The 14,795-nt window shown below is 37.5% G+C and overlaps 1 protein-coding gene across 1 annotated transcript in view; it reads left to right on the plus strand.

The window, feature by feature from the left end:
* Positions 1-6,837, plus strand: part of LOC138148357 (glutamate carboxypeptidase 2-like) — an 89,158-nt gene extending 82,321 nt beyond the window's left edge. The window contains exons 16-19 of the mRNA XM_069071050.1: positions 182-446; positions 765-846; positions 3,414-3,506; positions 6,011-6,837. Of these exons, the coding sequence (XP_068927151.1) occupies positions 182-446; positions 765-846; positions 3,414-3,506; positions 6,011-6,200 (630 nt within the window). The 3' untranslated portion in view covers positions 6,201-6,837. The remainder of the gene's footprint in view (positions 1-181; positions 447-764; positions 847-3,413; positions 3,507-6,010) is intronic.
* The last annotated feature ends 7,958 nt before the right edge of the window (positions 6,838-14,795 follow it).

Genomic DNA, 14,795 nt, shown 5'->3' on the forward strand with positions numbered 1-14,795 from the left:
AAGAAAACAAAGGATTGAAAAAGGCAGAGGAATGGAGGGTTGTTGTTTTTTTTTCAGCAGCTGGCCATGAAATTTGTTTAGAGATCAGTGATAAATTTCTTTTGTTTTTCAGCTTCATATTAGTTTACTATGTGTTGTATTTCAAAGGCAATGAGAATTGTATTTTTTCTTACATTTGTAGAAAACAGACAGATACAGCAGCTATCCAGTATATCACAGTGTCTATGAAACTTATGAAATAGTGGAAAATTTTTATGACCCTACTTTTAAGAATCACCTCACAGTGGCTCAGGTTCGAGGAGGCATCCTTTTTGAATTGGCTGACTCCATCGTTCTCCCTTTGGACTGTCAAGATTATGCCAAAGCTTTACAAAAATATGTTAACAGCATTTATGAACTGGCTCAGAAACATCCAGAAAAGCTGCAAGCATACAACGTGTCCTTTGGTATGTGATTTGGCCAAAACACTTTTTTCTGGAATTTGCTTTTGATGTGTCTTCTCTCATCCAAGGATCTTAGAGCTGGAGCTGTAGGGGGACCATCAGTAACAATATATATTACATATATAACTGTAGCATTTCTTTTATAGTAATCCCTTTTTATTCATTATATTTATGAACAGAAATGTATCCCCCTTTTCATTCAGGGCTTTTTACTATAAACTCCTGGAAGATAGAGATAATATTCTTGTGGTTCTCTCTATAGTGAACTTGTCAGTGTCAGGGTTAATTAGACTTTAAATAATTAGATGATTTTTATTCCAGATCCACTTTTCTCAGCGGTAAAGAATTTTACAGAAACAGCTACTAACTTCAGCAAGAGATTGCAAGACTTAGACACAAACAAGTGAGTAGAACGTGAACACATATACTAAGCATGGGTAATTGTGTGAGTAGGATATGAACATATTCTAAGCATAATTAAATAGGAGAGATCCATTCTGGCACACTGAGTAGACACTGGCTTTAGTAAAGTCAAGGAGAGCTTGGGATGCAAATCACTTGGCCTCTCAGTGCCCCAAGCAAGTAAGGCTATAGACAATCTCAACTCTACATTTTATAATGAATATTAGTGGGAGTGTGCATATAGGGAATTCTCAACATCAGATAAATCACAAAACAGATAAGCAGGTATACCCACTTATCTGTGATCTCATCAAGTCAGGATGTAGTCCTGACTGTAATCAGGATCTAATCCAGCAGTGTAATGGTGGTGCTGGTAAATATCTACAGAAGAAAAAATGTTCACACATCCCACTTAAATCTTAATCTGAATTGTTAGCACTCTCTACATCACTTTCTTACTGTCTGGACAATCAACCAAACAATAATTCAAGCCTGGTTCTTTGTTTGTTTGTTTTAGCATTTGCCAATTTCCAAGGTGTAAATGCTCACACTGAAAATTTAAGAAGCTGGTTCTAGCATACCACTGCATCCTTGCCTGCCTATCCCTTCTGATTCTTGCCTTTGTTCTTCCAAAAGTTTGTAACAGGGGATCCCTGCCCCCGAACATGCTAAAGACCAACATCAAGAGGGTCCCAGTGGAGTACTCTGGCTGTCTATCTGTCCTTCCCTCTTAGCCATTTTACCCACTTGTGTTATCAGTATTAAAATAGCCTTTGGGAATCAGTGACCATTTATCAAACAGTTTAAAAACTTATTAAGTATTTACTATGTGCCAGTCTCTGTACTGGGAATACAAAAACAAAAGCAAAATAGTCACCGCCCTAAAAAAATTCATTTACAAAGGAGTTTAACTTTCTATTCTTGCCTTAGGGTAAATATTCAATGACATGACTTTTCTGGGCCTCAGTTTAATCATCTGTAATATAAGGGCATTTGGACTGCATGACCTTTAAGGCCCCTTCAATCTCTTAATTCTGACTCTATGGTTCTAACTTTCTGCTCTCATTGGTCCATGAACACCAGACTTACTACCTTCTCCCCTAGCCAGTTGCCCCCTCATTCCCTTCTGTCTGGTCCAACTGCATCATTTTTTAGATGAGGAAACTGAGGCCAACAGAAATTACATGATATGCCCAAGGATGACATGATTAGAATTTGAACCTAGCCCTTCTGACTCCAAATTCAGCATTCTTTTTGCTGCACCACAGAAGACAGATTTCATTTGTTCAATGTGGAAACAATTGATCCAAAGAAAATTCCGTTCAGACAGCAGGTAAGGCATTAATAAGTTCTCCATGAGGCTTTGGACTATATATATATATATATATATATATATATATATATATATATGGCTCATATGTTGGTTGTCAGTTATATTACTCACACTGTAATACTCTTCTCGCCTCCCTACCATCTATTCCCAGCCTCCAGAAGAGATGTGTAGGCCTGGTTTCAACCCCCAAAGTGAAACTTAACCATGTACTTGACTTAGCTGGAATTTTGACTTTAATCAGCTAAATATTGATCACAGTTCACTTCATGGTGACTTTACTTCAAGGTGTGTAGCTGAAGAACACAGGATTTGGAGTCAGAAGACCTGGCTTTAAATTCCTTATCTTCTGCTTATGATATGTCACCTTTAGAAGAACAAAATCTAGGACAGGTCCACTGGACTTTGCTGTAGTGCTGATATATACAAGGGAATGCAGTTCCTCCCCATGATAATACAGAGACACTGCTATCTTTGCATTTTTTTTAGAGATAGCCCTTCTGGCACTTTATCATCTTCCACTGGCTTCTCTTACTTGGTACCACAGCCAATGTCCCTTTACAAAAGAGCCCCTCTGCTGGGGACCCATTTTCCCAACTATAATCTTGGGGGACTAGGCCACTTGCTTTCTTTGTGCCAGTACAACTGCAGCTTGACTGGCCCGCACTCTCTCACTGCTGCTGTTTTGCTCTCCAGTGTTCTTCACCATTAATATCCTTCATCCCCTGGAAAACTGGGGGACACCCTTTGAGTGATACAGACTCCCTCATCCCATGGCTCTAACCTCAGCCACATCATTAAACCTCTCTCTGCCCCAATTTCTTCCTCTATGAAATGAAGGGATTTGACTAGATGATCTCCAAAATCCCTTCCTGTTCTAAACCCTATGATAATGTTCTTTAAATTCAGGAATATGTGGTTTATCTGTTTCTCGGGCCTTTATATGAAGTCTTCATGGGCTGCTGGCCTAAGTGATGCACCTTTTCAGACAGTTACACCATCAGATTACAGACAAAATGTTTATTTCTGTGTTTGTCCTCAGAGCTCTTCTGACTTTGTAAGATATGCTAGAACCTAAGTTGGCCTTTAGGAACTAAGTTACTTCTGTGCCATGACAAGGCAAAGAGTTATATTTTAAAAACTATATTTGCTTTGCTTCTATTGTGAATGTGCAGCCACCTGGCTTAAAATGTCCATTTTCAAATATACTAAAGTATGTTTCCTTGCCTTTATTTTAGCCCAGTCTCAGTGAGAATTATCAATGATCAACTAATGTTTTTAGAAAGAGCTTTTATTGATCCTCTTGGATTGCCTGGAACCCCATTCTATAGGTAAGGGGGGAAAAAATCTACTGCAGCTTATATGTTATATTTTTTTTTTTCAAATGTCAGCCTTTGGAAAAAAATTTAGAAGATAGTACTTGAGAATGAAATTAATTCAGAATTCTTTTTAATGATTACTCATACATGATTCTGGTGATTATTCTTGGGAAGAACATTCCTTAAAGGTAATCTAAGTTTGTAGTTTAATTTTTTTTTTTGGAGGGGGAAAAGCAGAGCAATTGGGGTTGTGATTTACCCAAGGTCACACAGCTAGTTTTGTATTAAGTGTCTCAGGCCGGATTTGGACTCGGGTCCTCCTGACTCCAGGGCTAGTTCTCTATTCACTGCACCACCTAGCCACCCCTGTAGTTTAATTTTTAATGCTTTCAAAATAGCATGATTTCTTGGAATGTAACCATATGTACCAAGGCTTTGAAGTAGCTTTCTAAAAGGCAGAGGTCTAGGATTAGATCAGGGCACTCCCATCTCTCCTTTATGACTTGCATCTTTGTGCCTTCTGAGGAATACCTAGAACAATTGTTAAGACTCATTAATGAACAAAAGAATAACTACTTTTGATTATGGAGTGTGGGAGTTGTGATGTTTTGGGGGGTTAGTAGTTATTTTAATGCTCATGTCAGAATAGGTTAAAGGAACTGAGCATTTTTGGTGTAGAGACATAAGAACTTGAGGCGGACATAATGTAACAACAAAATAAAATGTCATAAACCTGTATTAAATGTTTACTGTATATAGAACATTGTGCTAGTCTTCAGGGAAAACATAGACTTTAGATATGATAGTCTAATAAGGGAAAATTACAGAAACACAGATAAATATAATATATAAAGGAATTAGAGAAGTGGCAAACACAGTTCCATATAAGGTCTGTGGGAGGAGATTGTTACCACCTTGGAGAAATCAGGGAAGGCTTCATGGAGGATTTGCTATGATGCCAGCTTCAAATATTTGAAGGTTTGCTGTATGAAAAAGAGATGAGATTTCTAATTTTTGAAGTGGGAGGGCAGAGCAGTGACCAATGGGTTGAGGTGTCCAAAAGAGGAATGGACTATTTTCATTTTTTTACTTTTTGGAGAGGGGAGGGCAGGGAAATTGGAGTTAAGTGACTTGCTCAAGGTCACACAGCTAGTAAATATTAAGTATCTGAGGCTGGATTTAAGCTCAGGTCCTCCTGACTCCAGGGAGGGTGCTCTATTCACTGCACCACCTAGCCACCCCAAATAGACTATTTTTTTAAAAGTGAGTTTCTTTTCACTGTATACCTTTAAGTAAAGGCTGAATAGCCACTTATGGGAATGTTGTTGAACTGTAGGAAAGAATAGATAGCCTCTGAGGTCCCATTTCAGTTCTGAGATTGAAAGATTCTATAATGTGTCATTTGCTTTCTAGTGATTTGGGAATCAATAAGCTCACTTGGTTAGACTATCATAGCAACCAAAGCCAAAGTTGTAAGTTTAGTCAGTCAGTTAACATTGGTCAAGTATCTACTATGTACCCACATCATGCTAAGTGTGAGAGATACAAAGAAAGGAAAAAAATAAAAATAAAACCAAGAGATCCTGTGCTCAAGAAGCTCAGAATCTAATGTGAGAGACAAAATTCAAACAGCTATGTACAAACAAGAAATATTGATATCAAGGTAGAGATATATATGGAGGGAGAGAGAAGAGGGGGCATGGGGGAGGGGACAGAGGGAGAAAGAGAGAGAGAGAGAGAGAGAGACTGGCTGACAACATGTGTATATAAAATCACAAATAGGATACATTGATGGAAGAGAAACCTCGATCTTTAGCCTGTACAACTCTCATCTGTCCAAGCTGTTGGTCACAAACAGTATTTACTGAGAAACTACAAATGAATGGTTTAGCCAAATCATTCTCCACTACTTCATCATAAGATTTAGAGCTGTAGTGGACATTAGGGATCAATTAATCCAATCTTTTACTTTTTCATATAATAGAACAGACTCAGAGAGATAAGGCAAGTCATGTAGAGTAACAGAAGGAGCAGGAAATAGAACTAGAATTCAAAGCTATATTTTGTGAGATGCAGCATTGAATAGAGCTAGCATTAGAATCAGAAAGACCTGAGTTCAAGTCCTGATTCAGAGACCTGGGCAAATCATTTAATATCTGTCAGCTTCAGTTTCCTCAATTGTACATGAAAGGATTGGATTTGATTGCCACTGAGATCCTTTCTAGCTCTAACTCTACCCTATGCTGTAGCTACTATAACACAGTACATAAAAATCACTTCATAGACTATAGAGTTTGAAAGGGACTTTATATGTACCCTAGAGTTCAACCCTCTCAAATGAACAGCTCCAAGCCCATAGTCTCCTAGCATGATAATTCAGTATAATCATTTTCTAAAAGAACTAGTTTCCTTCCCCCCCAACCAAAAAATAGTGAGCTACCAGAGTGTTCATTTCCAAACAGAAGTTTGCAAATGTTTCTTGAACAGATGTTCATAAAATTGTATTGTATCAACAGGCACATCATCTTTGCTCCAAGTAGCCATAACAAGTATGCTGGAGAGGCATTCCCAGGAATTTATGATGCTCTCTTTGATATTGAAAACAACAAAGATCCTTCAAAGGCCTGGGCAGAAGTCAAGAAGCAGGTTTCTATTGCAGCCTTCACAGTGCAAGCTGCAGCAGGCTCTCTGAAGGAAGTCGCATGATAGCAAGGGATAGCATGTGAAAGCTGAGCATCTTTCAGAAAATGCCCAGTAGCAGAATGGATACCCACCCATTGGGGAATACCTCAACAAACTGGAATAGGCATGTAAAGGAATATTGTTGTGCCATAAGAAGTGGTGATTATGAGGAACTCGGTGAACCACGGGAAGATTTGTTATGAACTGATGCAGAGTGGAATAAGAAAGACCAGAAGAAATGTGTCTACAATGGTTGTAATAATTTAAATGAAAAGATTACTAAATGAAAGCCAAACTCCAAGTAATTGTAATGAGCATTCTTGGTTCCAAAGAATAGGTAATGAAACATACCTTTCTCCTGGCAAGTAGGAACAGAAGAGGAAAGTACAGGAGCAGGGCACATTGAATACACTCCCAAATCCAAACTGGCTGATTTAACTTAACTATTTTAAGAGGAAGGTTCAATAACGGGTGTCACAGGAGAAGCAGGGGAACTTATATCAGGAATGATGGTCATGTAAAAATACAAAAGGTATCGATAACTTTTCTTTAAGAGGAGGATTCAGGAATGAGTGGCAGAAGAAAAGCAAGGGAGCTTATATCTGGAGATGATTGTCATGCAAAAATACAAACGGTATCAATAAAACTTTTTTTAAAAGGTGCTATAGTTCATTGTAAAGTGGTTAAAGTTAACTCATTTCTGTGAGAACTCAGTTGCAGAGACTATCATTTATTGATTGTCTCCCATTTTAAGGGTCTCAAACATGTATGTGATATATACTTATTCCTTAATTGTTGAAGAGCATTTGGAAGTTGATCTCAATTTTAAGATGTAATTTAAGGAGCATCCAGAAACAGAAAACTTTTACCTGGCACAAAATGTTGTGGTAAATCCCATTTTCTGATTGATAATACAAAGATACATATACAGAGTTTGGCATAATGGATGAAGGGCTAGCCTTGGAATTAGAAAACCTTCTTATATATAACCTCTTAATGTCACGGGCAACTTTCTGAGATTACAGACTGCAGAAAGTTGCTTGCCTGCATCTGTGGAGGGAATAATCCATAAATACCAGGAGTTCCCTCCAATGATAAAATCACAAGTCCAGACTCACCCTTCCCTTCCCCTCCCCACCATCCAAGATACACATAAAGCTAATGCTGTGCTGTTGTGGTAAAGAGTGTACTGAATTAGGAGCAAGGAGACCTAAGCCTTAGTCTTAAGCTCTGCAAATAACTAACTCTGTGACCTTGGGCAACTGATTTCTCCTCCTTAGGTCTTATTTTCCCCTCCTATAAAATAATCTGTAAAGGCTCCGTGAGTTTATAGTCTTCTAAAGCCTCCTATTATTTTAGAGGAAGTGTTGTCTGGCTATGTTTCTCCATCTTGTAATTGTGATCTTTATTTTCCTAGCTAGGCTGGTCCTCACAGGACACATAATACAGCTCACCATTCAACCTGTCCAAAACTCCTTCCTGCATGGTAGGACCTGCAAAAGTATGTGTTCAGTTAGCATAACTTTCAAGAACTCAGTCACCTGTATCAAAAACTGACTTAGTGAGAAGAAGTTCAGTGCATTAAAAAGAATTTTGGATTTGAAGTCATGAAAGGCTCTAGCCCCCTACTATTTACTAGCTATATGGCCCCTGGCAAGTCATTTAATCTCTCTAAGTCTCAGTTTCCTCATCTTTAAAATGGACATAATACCTGGAGTGCCTATCTCAAAAGGGTTGTCTTGAGGCTAAAATCTGATAATGTATGTAAAGCACTTTATGCCCTTTAAAGTGCTTATATAGAGGTCAATATCTTCTTCATTTTTGTTCTTGTTATGTTTCCCAGGAGACAATTTCTCTTCAGTTAAGTTTCCTTCCTATTTCCACAGCTCTTATCATAATGATATGGCTATCTTAATCCAACGTACTTCCTTACTAATCCCCTGCAGTCTACATTCATTCATCATGATTTAAATTCATCCTGCATACCTGGTAACAATAATTCTACTCTGACATCATTCTCATCCTAGTGTTCTGGAACAATCCAATAATAGCTTTTTATTGGGTATCAAATCCAGCCTGTCATCACTGGGACCAAGCAACATCTGGTTAGATTGTGAAACTACTGGCTGAACTGCAACTGAGCCTTCTAGATGGCTACTGAGATGCAGTAATAGGTCCATGCTCAGGGTAGTCCCTTGGTGCTATCATCAGAATGTTGTGCTACAAGGACCTTGGGTTAGACCTCTTGCTGCAGGTCTTATGCCTTTTAAGTTCCATTACCAAACAGCCACCACTCTCTAGGCAGTATAGTGGACAGAGTGCTAGACTTGGAGTTAGGAAGACAATTTTAAATCCTGACACATACTTATTAGTGGTGTGATACTAGTCAAGTCACTTGCCCTGTCAGTGTTTCAGTTTCCTCATCTGTACAATGAGGTTAATAATAGCACCTTCCTCATGAAATTGTTGTGAGGATGAAGTGAGATAATTTATGTAAAGAGTTTAAAGTGCTAAATAAATGTTAGCTATTGTCACTACGTTTTTTTGTTATGCTGTGTAATAAAATCAGATTAAATTCTTGTTCAAAACTTATTTTAAAAGTGTTGTTCTATATAAAGGATAGGACATGAAAACAATCCCAGAAAATATGTATCCAAAGTAATTTTCTAACTGATGACCAGTGTCCACAATACCAGACCGAAAAAAAAAAAGGCTATCAGAAGGGTAATCCCCTTCATTCTTAGCTGAACTTAGGGTTCCCCGATTTCTTTTAGATTTATTTCAGGGAGTTATGGGCTGGGTTCCTGGGTTGTACACTTTGGTTGCTGCAAACAGGAAGGGGATGTATGAGAGTGTGTGTATATGGGTGTGGATGAGTGTGTTGGGGGCACAAGGTGATCTCAATTACCTCACCAAAGTGATTAAAGAAAGAGAATTGGTGAACAGTTAGAGTACCTCAGCCCCTGGACCAGTGGCGAGTGATGTCAGAAGGACAGAAAGGACAATAGGGAGTGTGCCAGTCCTTAACATCAATAATGGGATAGCAGTTCAAAAAAGAATCAGACCAGTAATGCATAAAATGGTGGTTCTTTACCTTATAACTCACACAAGGCCAGGCTCAAAACCTAAAGTGAAATGACCAGCAACATTAGAGAGGAAAGCAAACATGGAAGGATACACGATTTGTTACTAGAACTTGAAGGAGGATGATGTTCAGGTAACTGGCAAAAGGAGGAAGAGGCTTCCCAGTATTCCAAGTTCCCTGTCATTCCTACTAGTAAGCTGCAAGATGGTTGGGAACCTTCAGCTGCATATCAAAGAATAACCACGTAAAAATTTCCATATCGTTTTTTCTTTCTACGAAATCAGAAAATTTCCTCCTATATTCACTCCACTGAATATTTCCTTTAAAATTTTAGCACATATTGTTAAACAAACCCAACAACTTACCAAAACCTTACTTTTCCAAGCTTAATAGTTCATTTCAATTCTGGTGACTTTTTAAGACTAATTTGCCTACAACAATTAAACCCTGTTGCTTGATTAGTTAGAATTCAGATGTTCTCTAGAATAAATTGCCTCAAGTCTCTCCCATTTTCCCAGAAGATAGAAATTTGCACTGCTCATTCCTCATCCCAATATATGAAGAAATCTGTGAAACAAACACCTTTAAAAATCCATTACAATATTTTTAGTAATTACAAAAGGAGGCCTGCAGTTGCTTCTGCTCCTGTTGAGGCACAGGAGTAGAGTTTTGAGCCCTCTTAGCCCTAATTTACAGCTTGCAGAAGGCTTGACTACCCAATTAATAATCAAGGTTTGTTATATTATCTATAGAAATCAACTAAAAGTATTTTTTTTATTAAATCATATATTCTGCTTATTCTTCACTTCAGATTCTGGAGAGAGCTAACATTCTGTTCTAAATCAAGAGAGTTGTGGTTTTCCATTCTTACCAATATTTTTTTATACAAACAGGTTTATATTCCTATCCTACATTATAAACATTAATGGCTGACATTCTGAATTGATGACATTTAAGGCTACTATAAAAACCCTTGATCAAAGTGCCTTAAAGGACAAGAACCTCATTTTGCAGCTTTAAACACATTGACCTGATGTTAGAAATTGTGTGGACAATCATAGGGAACAGAATATCATCAGAGAGCAGGAGTAGTATCCCTAAATCTGTCCAGAAGATCTTGTCCCCAGTAGTTAGCAGGGGGATTTAGGCATAAGGAGAAAGGAGTGTTCTTAAAGCAGGAAGGAAACTTACCTTCTAGCTGCTGCTTCTCTGAGTTGAAATAAAATGTCTTTTCCACACTCAGCTTCAGTTACTCAGCATTTGTTAAGTTTCTACTGGCTACCTTATCAATAGAAAGTAATTATTCAGCTTCTAAAATTGGTGGGAAAGGGGGGAAGAGGAGGGGTAAAGGAACACCTGCAGAGAATCCAGGGCTTAGGATCTTGGGGTCTAGGGAAAAGAAAATCTTTGAGATGGTCAAAGGAAATCACACCTTTGCTAAACTTAAGTGAAAACTAGGTTTATTACAAGAATGAAACATGCATGTGAAAATCAAAGCAGGACAAAGAGTTCACAATTCTTGAAGAAGTTTTCATTTTTATAATAGCAAGACAAAGGGAAGAGGGGATGCCAGGAAAGGGCATGACATGGGAGAGCAAAAGTAAGAAAAAAAGACAAGATTGCTCCCCAAAGGGAGGAGCAAGGTAATGGCAAAAGCTGCATTCTTTTCCCTTGGGAACTGCTATGACTGGTGGGGAACCTGCAGCCTTAAGGCCACATGTGGCCTTCTAGGTCATTGGGTGCAGCCTTTTGACTGACTCCAAGTTTCCTAGAATTTCAAAGAATGTTAATTTGAGAACTGAAATAATTTCAGCATTTATAAAAACATACAAACCACAATTAAGATTAGCCCCACTAAATTTCTAATTAGTTTACTATATAGCACAGTTCCTATCTATAAACATTATTAGGAACATTATTATTCTAAAAAAACAGAAACAAAAACCTGAACTAATCCCCCCCAAGAAAAACCTTTCCTTGACCCTCCTAGGAAATTCTCCACCTGTGAACACTCATCCCTAGGTAACTCCTGTCTGAAGTATACCATCCTGGTACAACTATATATCAGCACTATTTGGGAGAACACAGTATCTGTTCTTTCACACAATGGTTTTTTTTAGACTCCTAACACTCTCTCACCAAATTCTATTGAAGACCAGTTCTCTTGAAGACTCTCTGATTGTCTGCATTAATTAAATCCCAGTGTGAATTCATATCTCTCAAACTCAAGACCAGTTAGTCTCCTTTCAAACATGCTATACCAATTTATTTCTCATCACCTTGCACTAGAATCAATAGTACTTCTCTAAATCCTCTGAATAAGCCCACAAAAGTAAAGATAGCTAGCCCAACCACTAAGGCCCAGCATTTTCACCTTTAAACTTTGGTACCCCTGAACACTAATGTAAAGAAGTGCCCTGTGGTTCCAAAGGAATCTGTTCTTTCTTGGCCTCTTGATCTTTTTAGTGTCTGGGTCAGAAAAATTTAGGGGGTTATTTTCTGAACCTGTGATTTCAATCATGTAAGGTATTCCCAGTGAATACTTTTTTTGTTGTTATTAGTCCTCAATTAAATCTTCCATGATGTCCCAAAATTAAGGAATTCTGTGTATTGTATTTAGTTATCCATTGTCCAGGTCACAGTGCAGCCACAGGTCAAGTTCAGCCCTTTGACTGAATCCAAATTTCACAGAACAGATCACCTAAATAAAAGGATTTGTTCTCTAAAACTTGGATTCAGTCAAAAGCTGCACCCAAAGACCTAGAAGGTCACATGTGGCCTCAAGATCCCAGTTTTCCCACCCCTGGTCCTGGACAAATAGATAATTCAGGATATTTTTTTTTTCAATTACAGATTTTCAGTTTAATAACCAGACCAAGTATCATATTATCAAAGTATTTTGAAATAAACTACATTAAAAAATAAAATTCAATTTATATTTGAGCACCTTTTCTAAAAAGAACAAACTTATAATAATGATTCTCTAATGAAAACTGCACACTAGTACAAATTTAAGTGATACTGAATGTTTTGAAAATAAACTTGATTTTAGATATCAATCTGAAAAAATGAGTATCAAATTTGTAAATGATTAGTTTTAAAGAAATAGTGAAAAATATGGAAATCTCAAAGTGATTTCTGCATCTCTTAGCTAAAGTGAAAAATCTGTATTGAAACTAGACATTCAATTTTCACCTTGAAATTTTTTTACAGTCATATTAAACATTTCCACATTGGTCATGTTGAAAAAGAAGAATCAGAACAAAAGGGGAAAACCACGAGAAAGAAAGAAAAAAAGAAAATATAGTATGCTTCAATCTGTGTTCAGACTCCATAGTTCTTTCTCTGGATATGGATAGCATTTTCAATCGTGAGTCTTTCGGCATTGTCTTAGATCAGTGTATTGCTGAGAAGAGCTAAGTCTATCATAGTTAATCATCACACAGTGTTGCTGTTACTCTGAGGTTCTGCTCACTCGACTGAGCATCAGTTCATGTAAGTCTTTCCAGGTTTTTCTGAAATCTACCTACTCATCATTTCTTAAAGCACAATAGTATTCCATTACACTCATATACCACAACTTGTTCAGTCATTCCCCAACTGATGGGCATCCCCTCAGTTTCCAATTCTTTGCCACCACAAAAAGAGATGCTATAAATATTTTTGTACATGTGGGTCCTTTTCCCTTTTTTTATGATCTCTTTGGGATACAGATCTAGTAGTGGTATTGCTGGGTCAAAGGGTATGCACCATTTTACAGCCATTTGGGCACAGTTTAAAATTACTCCCTGGATATTTTTAGGAGTATTTACAGATATTTTAGAATCAAATAGCATGAATGAAAGTCCACTTATTTTTCAGCAAATTCAAAATAACCTTCCTAAAATTATTCATATTAAGTGACCCTAAATATCTTCCAGTCTACTCTGTACCTAAAAAGAAACAAACAAAAAAACAAAAACCTCTCAACTTGAATGTGGAAAGTGAAATGCATAGAGGACTGGCCTGGAGTCAGAAAGACAGGAGTGTTCACTCTGCCACTTTCTAGCTGGTGTGACTAGATAAAGCACTTAACCTATCACCTTAGCTAATTAACTCTCAAAGTCTCTAAATTAAAAAAAAAAAGTTGCATATCTGCATCAGTAGGGTAGAAAGAGCATCCACAATAGCATTTCCCAGCGATGATGAAATCAGAGATCGAGATCCAAACTGGAATATAATAAATAGTTTTCTGGACTATTTTATTGAAGAAACTACGTGATTACATATGCATACAAAACCAGGATGTTGGTTTCCTTATCATCAATTAAGAAAATAGAGTTTATCCACTGAGGTGGTTCCTTTGAGGTATGAACTCTTCCATCAAACAGCTAGTGAAAACCTGAATTTCAAGCTTTTTGTGCTTTATTGATATAAAATTACCTGGGTGCTGAATCTTGGTCTTTTAGGTGAATTTGATATTCACTTTTATTCAATTTGATATTCACATTTAATATCCATTAATCATCATCATTGACATCAAGGAACTCCAGGGGCTTGGATTCTGTATTTCTTCTTTGTATTTATTTTTGTAACACCCATTTCAATTACATAACTGTGTAGGTTTTATTAGCATAATTCAAGTAAAACAAGAACTTGAAACAGATTTAATGCAAAAGCAGATGTAAGAATCCACCTGAGTTCTATGAAGACAGAGATTTGCAAAAACATGTAAAATAATGCCACTTTTCCCACTAAATTCTTTGTTCTGAAATTAATATTTTAATTTTTTCCTTGTAAAATTTCCAATACTGAATACAGAGAGATGGAACCCATGAATTAGAGGCAGGTAGATGACTCAGTGGATAGAGCACTGGGTCTGGAGTTAGGAAGACCTGCGCTCAAATGTGGCTTCAGCCATTTACTAGCTGTGTGACCCTGGGCAAGTCACTTAACCTCGTTTTCAACTGGAAAAGGAAATGGCAAATCATTCAATATCCTGGTCAAGAAAACCACATCAACAATATTGGCATGATATGGTCCATGAGGTCATGAAGACACAGATACTACTGAAAATAACAACAACTCACAAATCATATCTATGGTGTTGGGTTTTGTTTTTCAGGCCCTGAATAATTTTTAAAAGAGCAATGGGGTCCTGAGACTTCAAAGTTTGAGAACCACTGTTCTAGATGGATTCATGACCATCTCTTGAACACGGACTGTCTAGAATTCAGGATTGCACCTGGGACAACCTCCAAGGCTGCCAATGCCTAGGAAACTCACCCATCTTTGCAGAGTTTCTATAAAGTAGTTTCTGTAAAGCAACCTGAGAACTCAAATTTTTCTTTCCAATACACAGGAAATATGGATTCAGTAAACTGTTCACAACTTCCCCTCTCCTGCCCAGTGATAAACGCATTTCTGCTTCAGCTCCGTCCTTTATTATAAAATAAACATTTTATTGATGTCCTTCTTTCTATGTCACTATCATTTCCTATGGAGCAGTGTAATGCGAATGTAAATTTTAAAGATCTTCCCTGCCCCTAGGCTAA

The sequence above is a fragment of the Petaurus breviceps genome, unplaced genomic scaffold, assembly GCF_028583685.1.
Source record: "Petaurus breviceps papuanus isolate PSGF00001 unplaced genomic scaffold, PetGlider_PUasm1.0 90823, whole genome shotgun sequence".
In the NCBI taxonomy this organism is placed as follows: domain Eukaryota; kingdom Metazoa; phylum Chordata; class Mammalia; order Diprotodontia; family Petauridae; genus Petaurus; species Petaurus breviceps.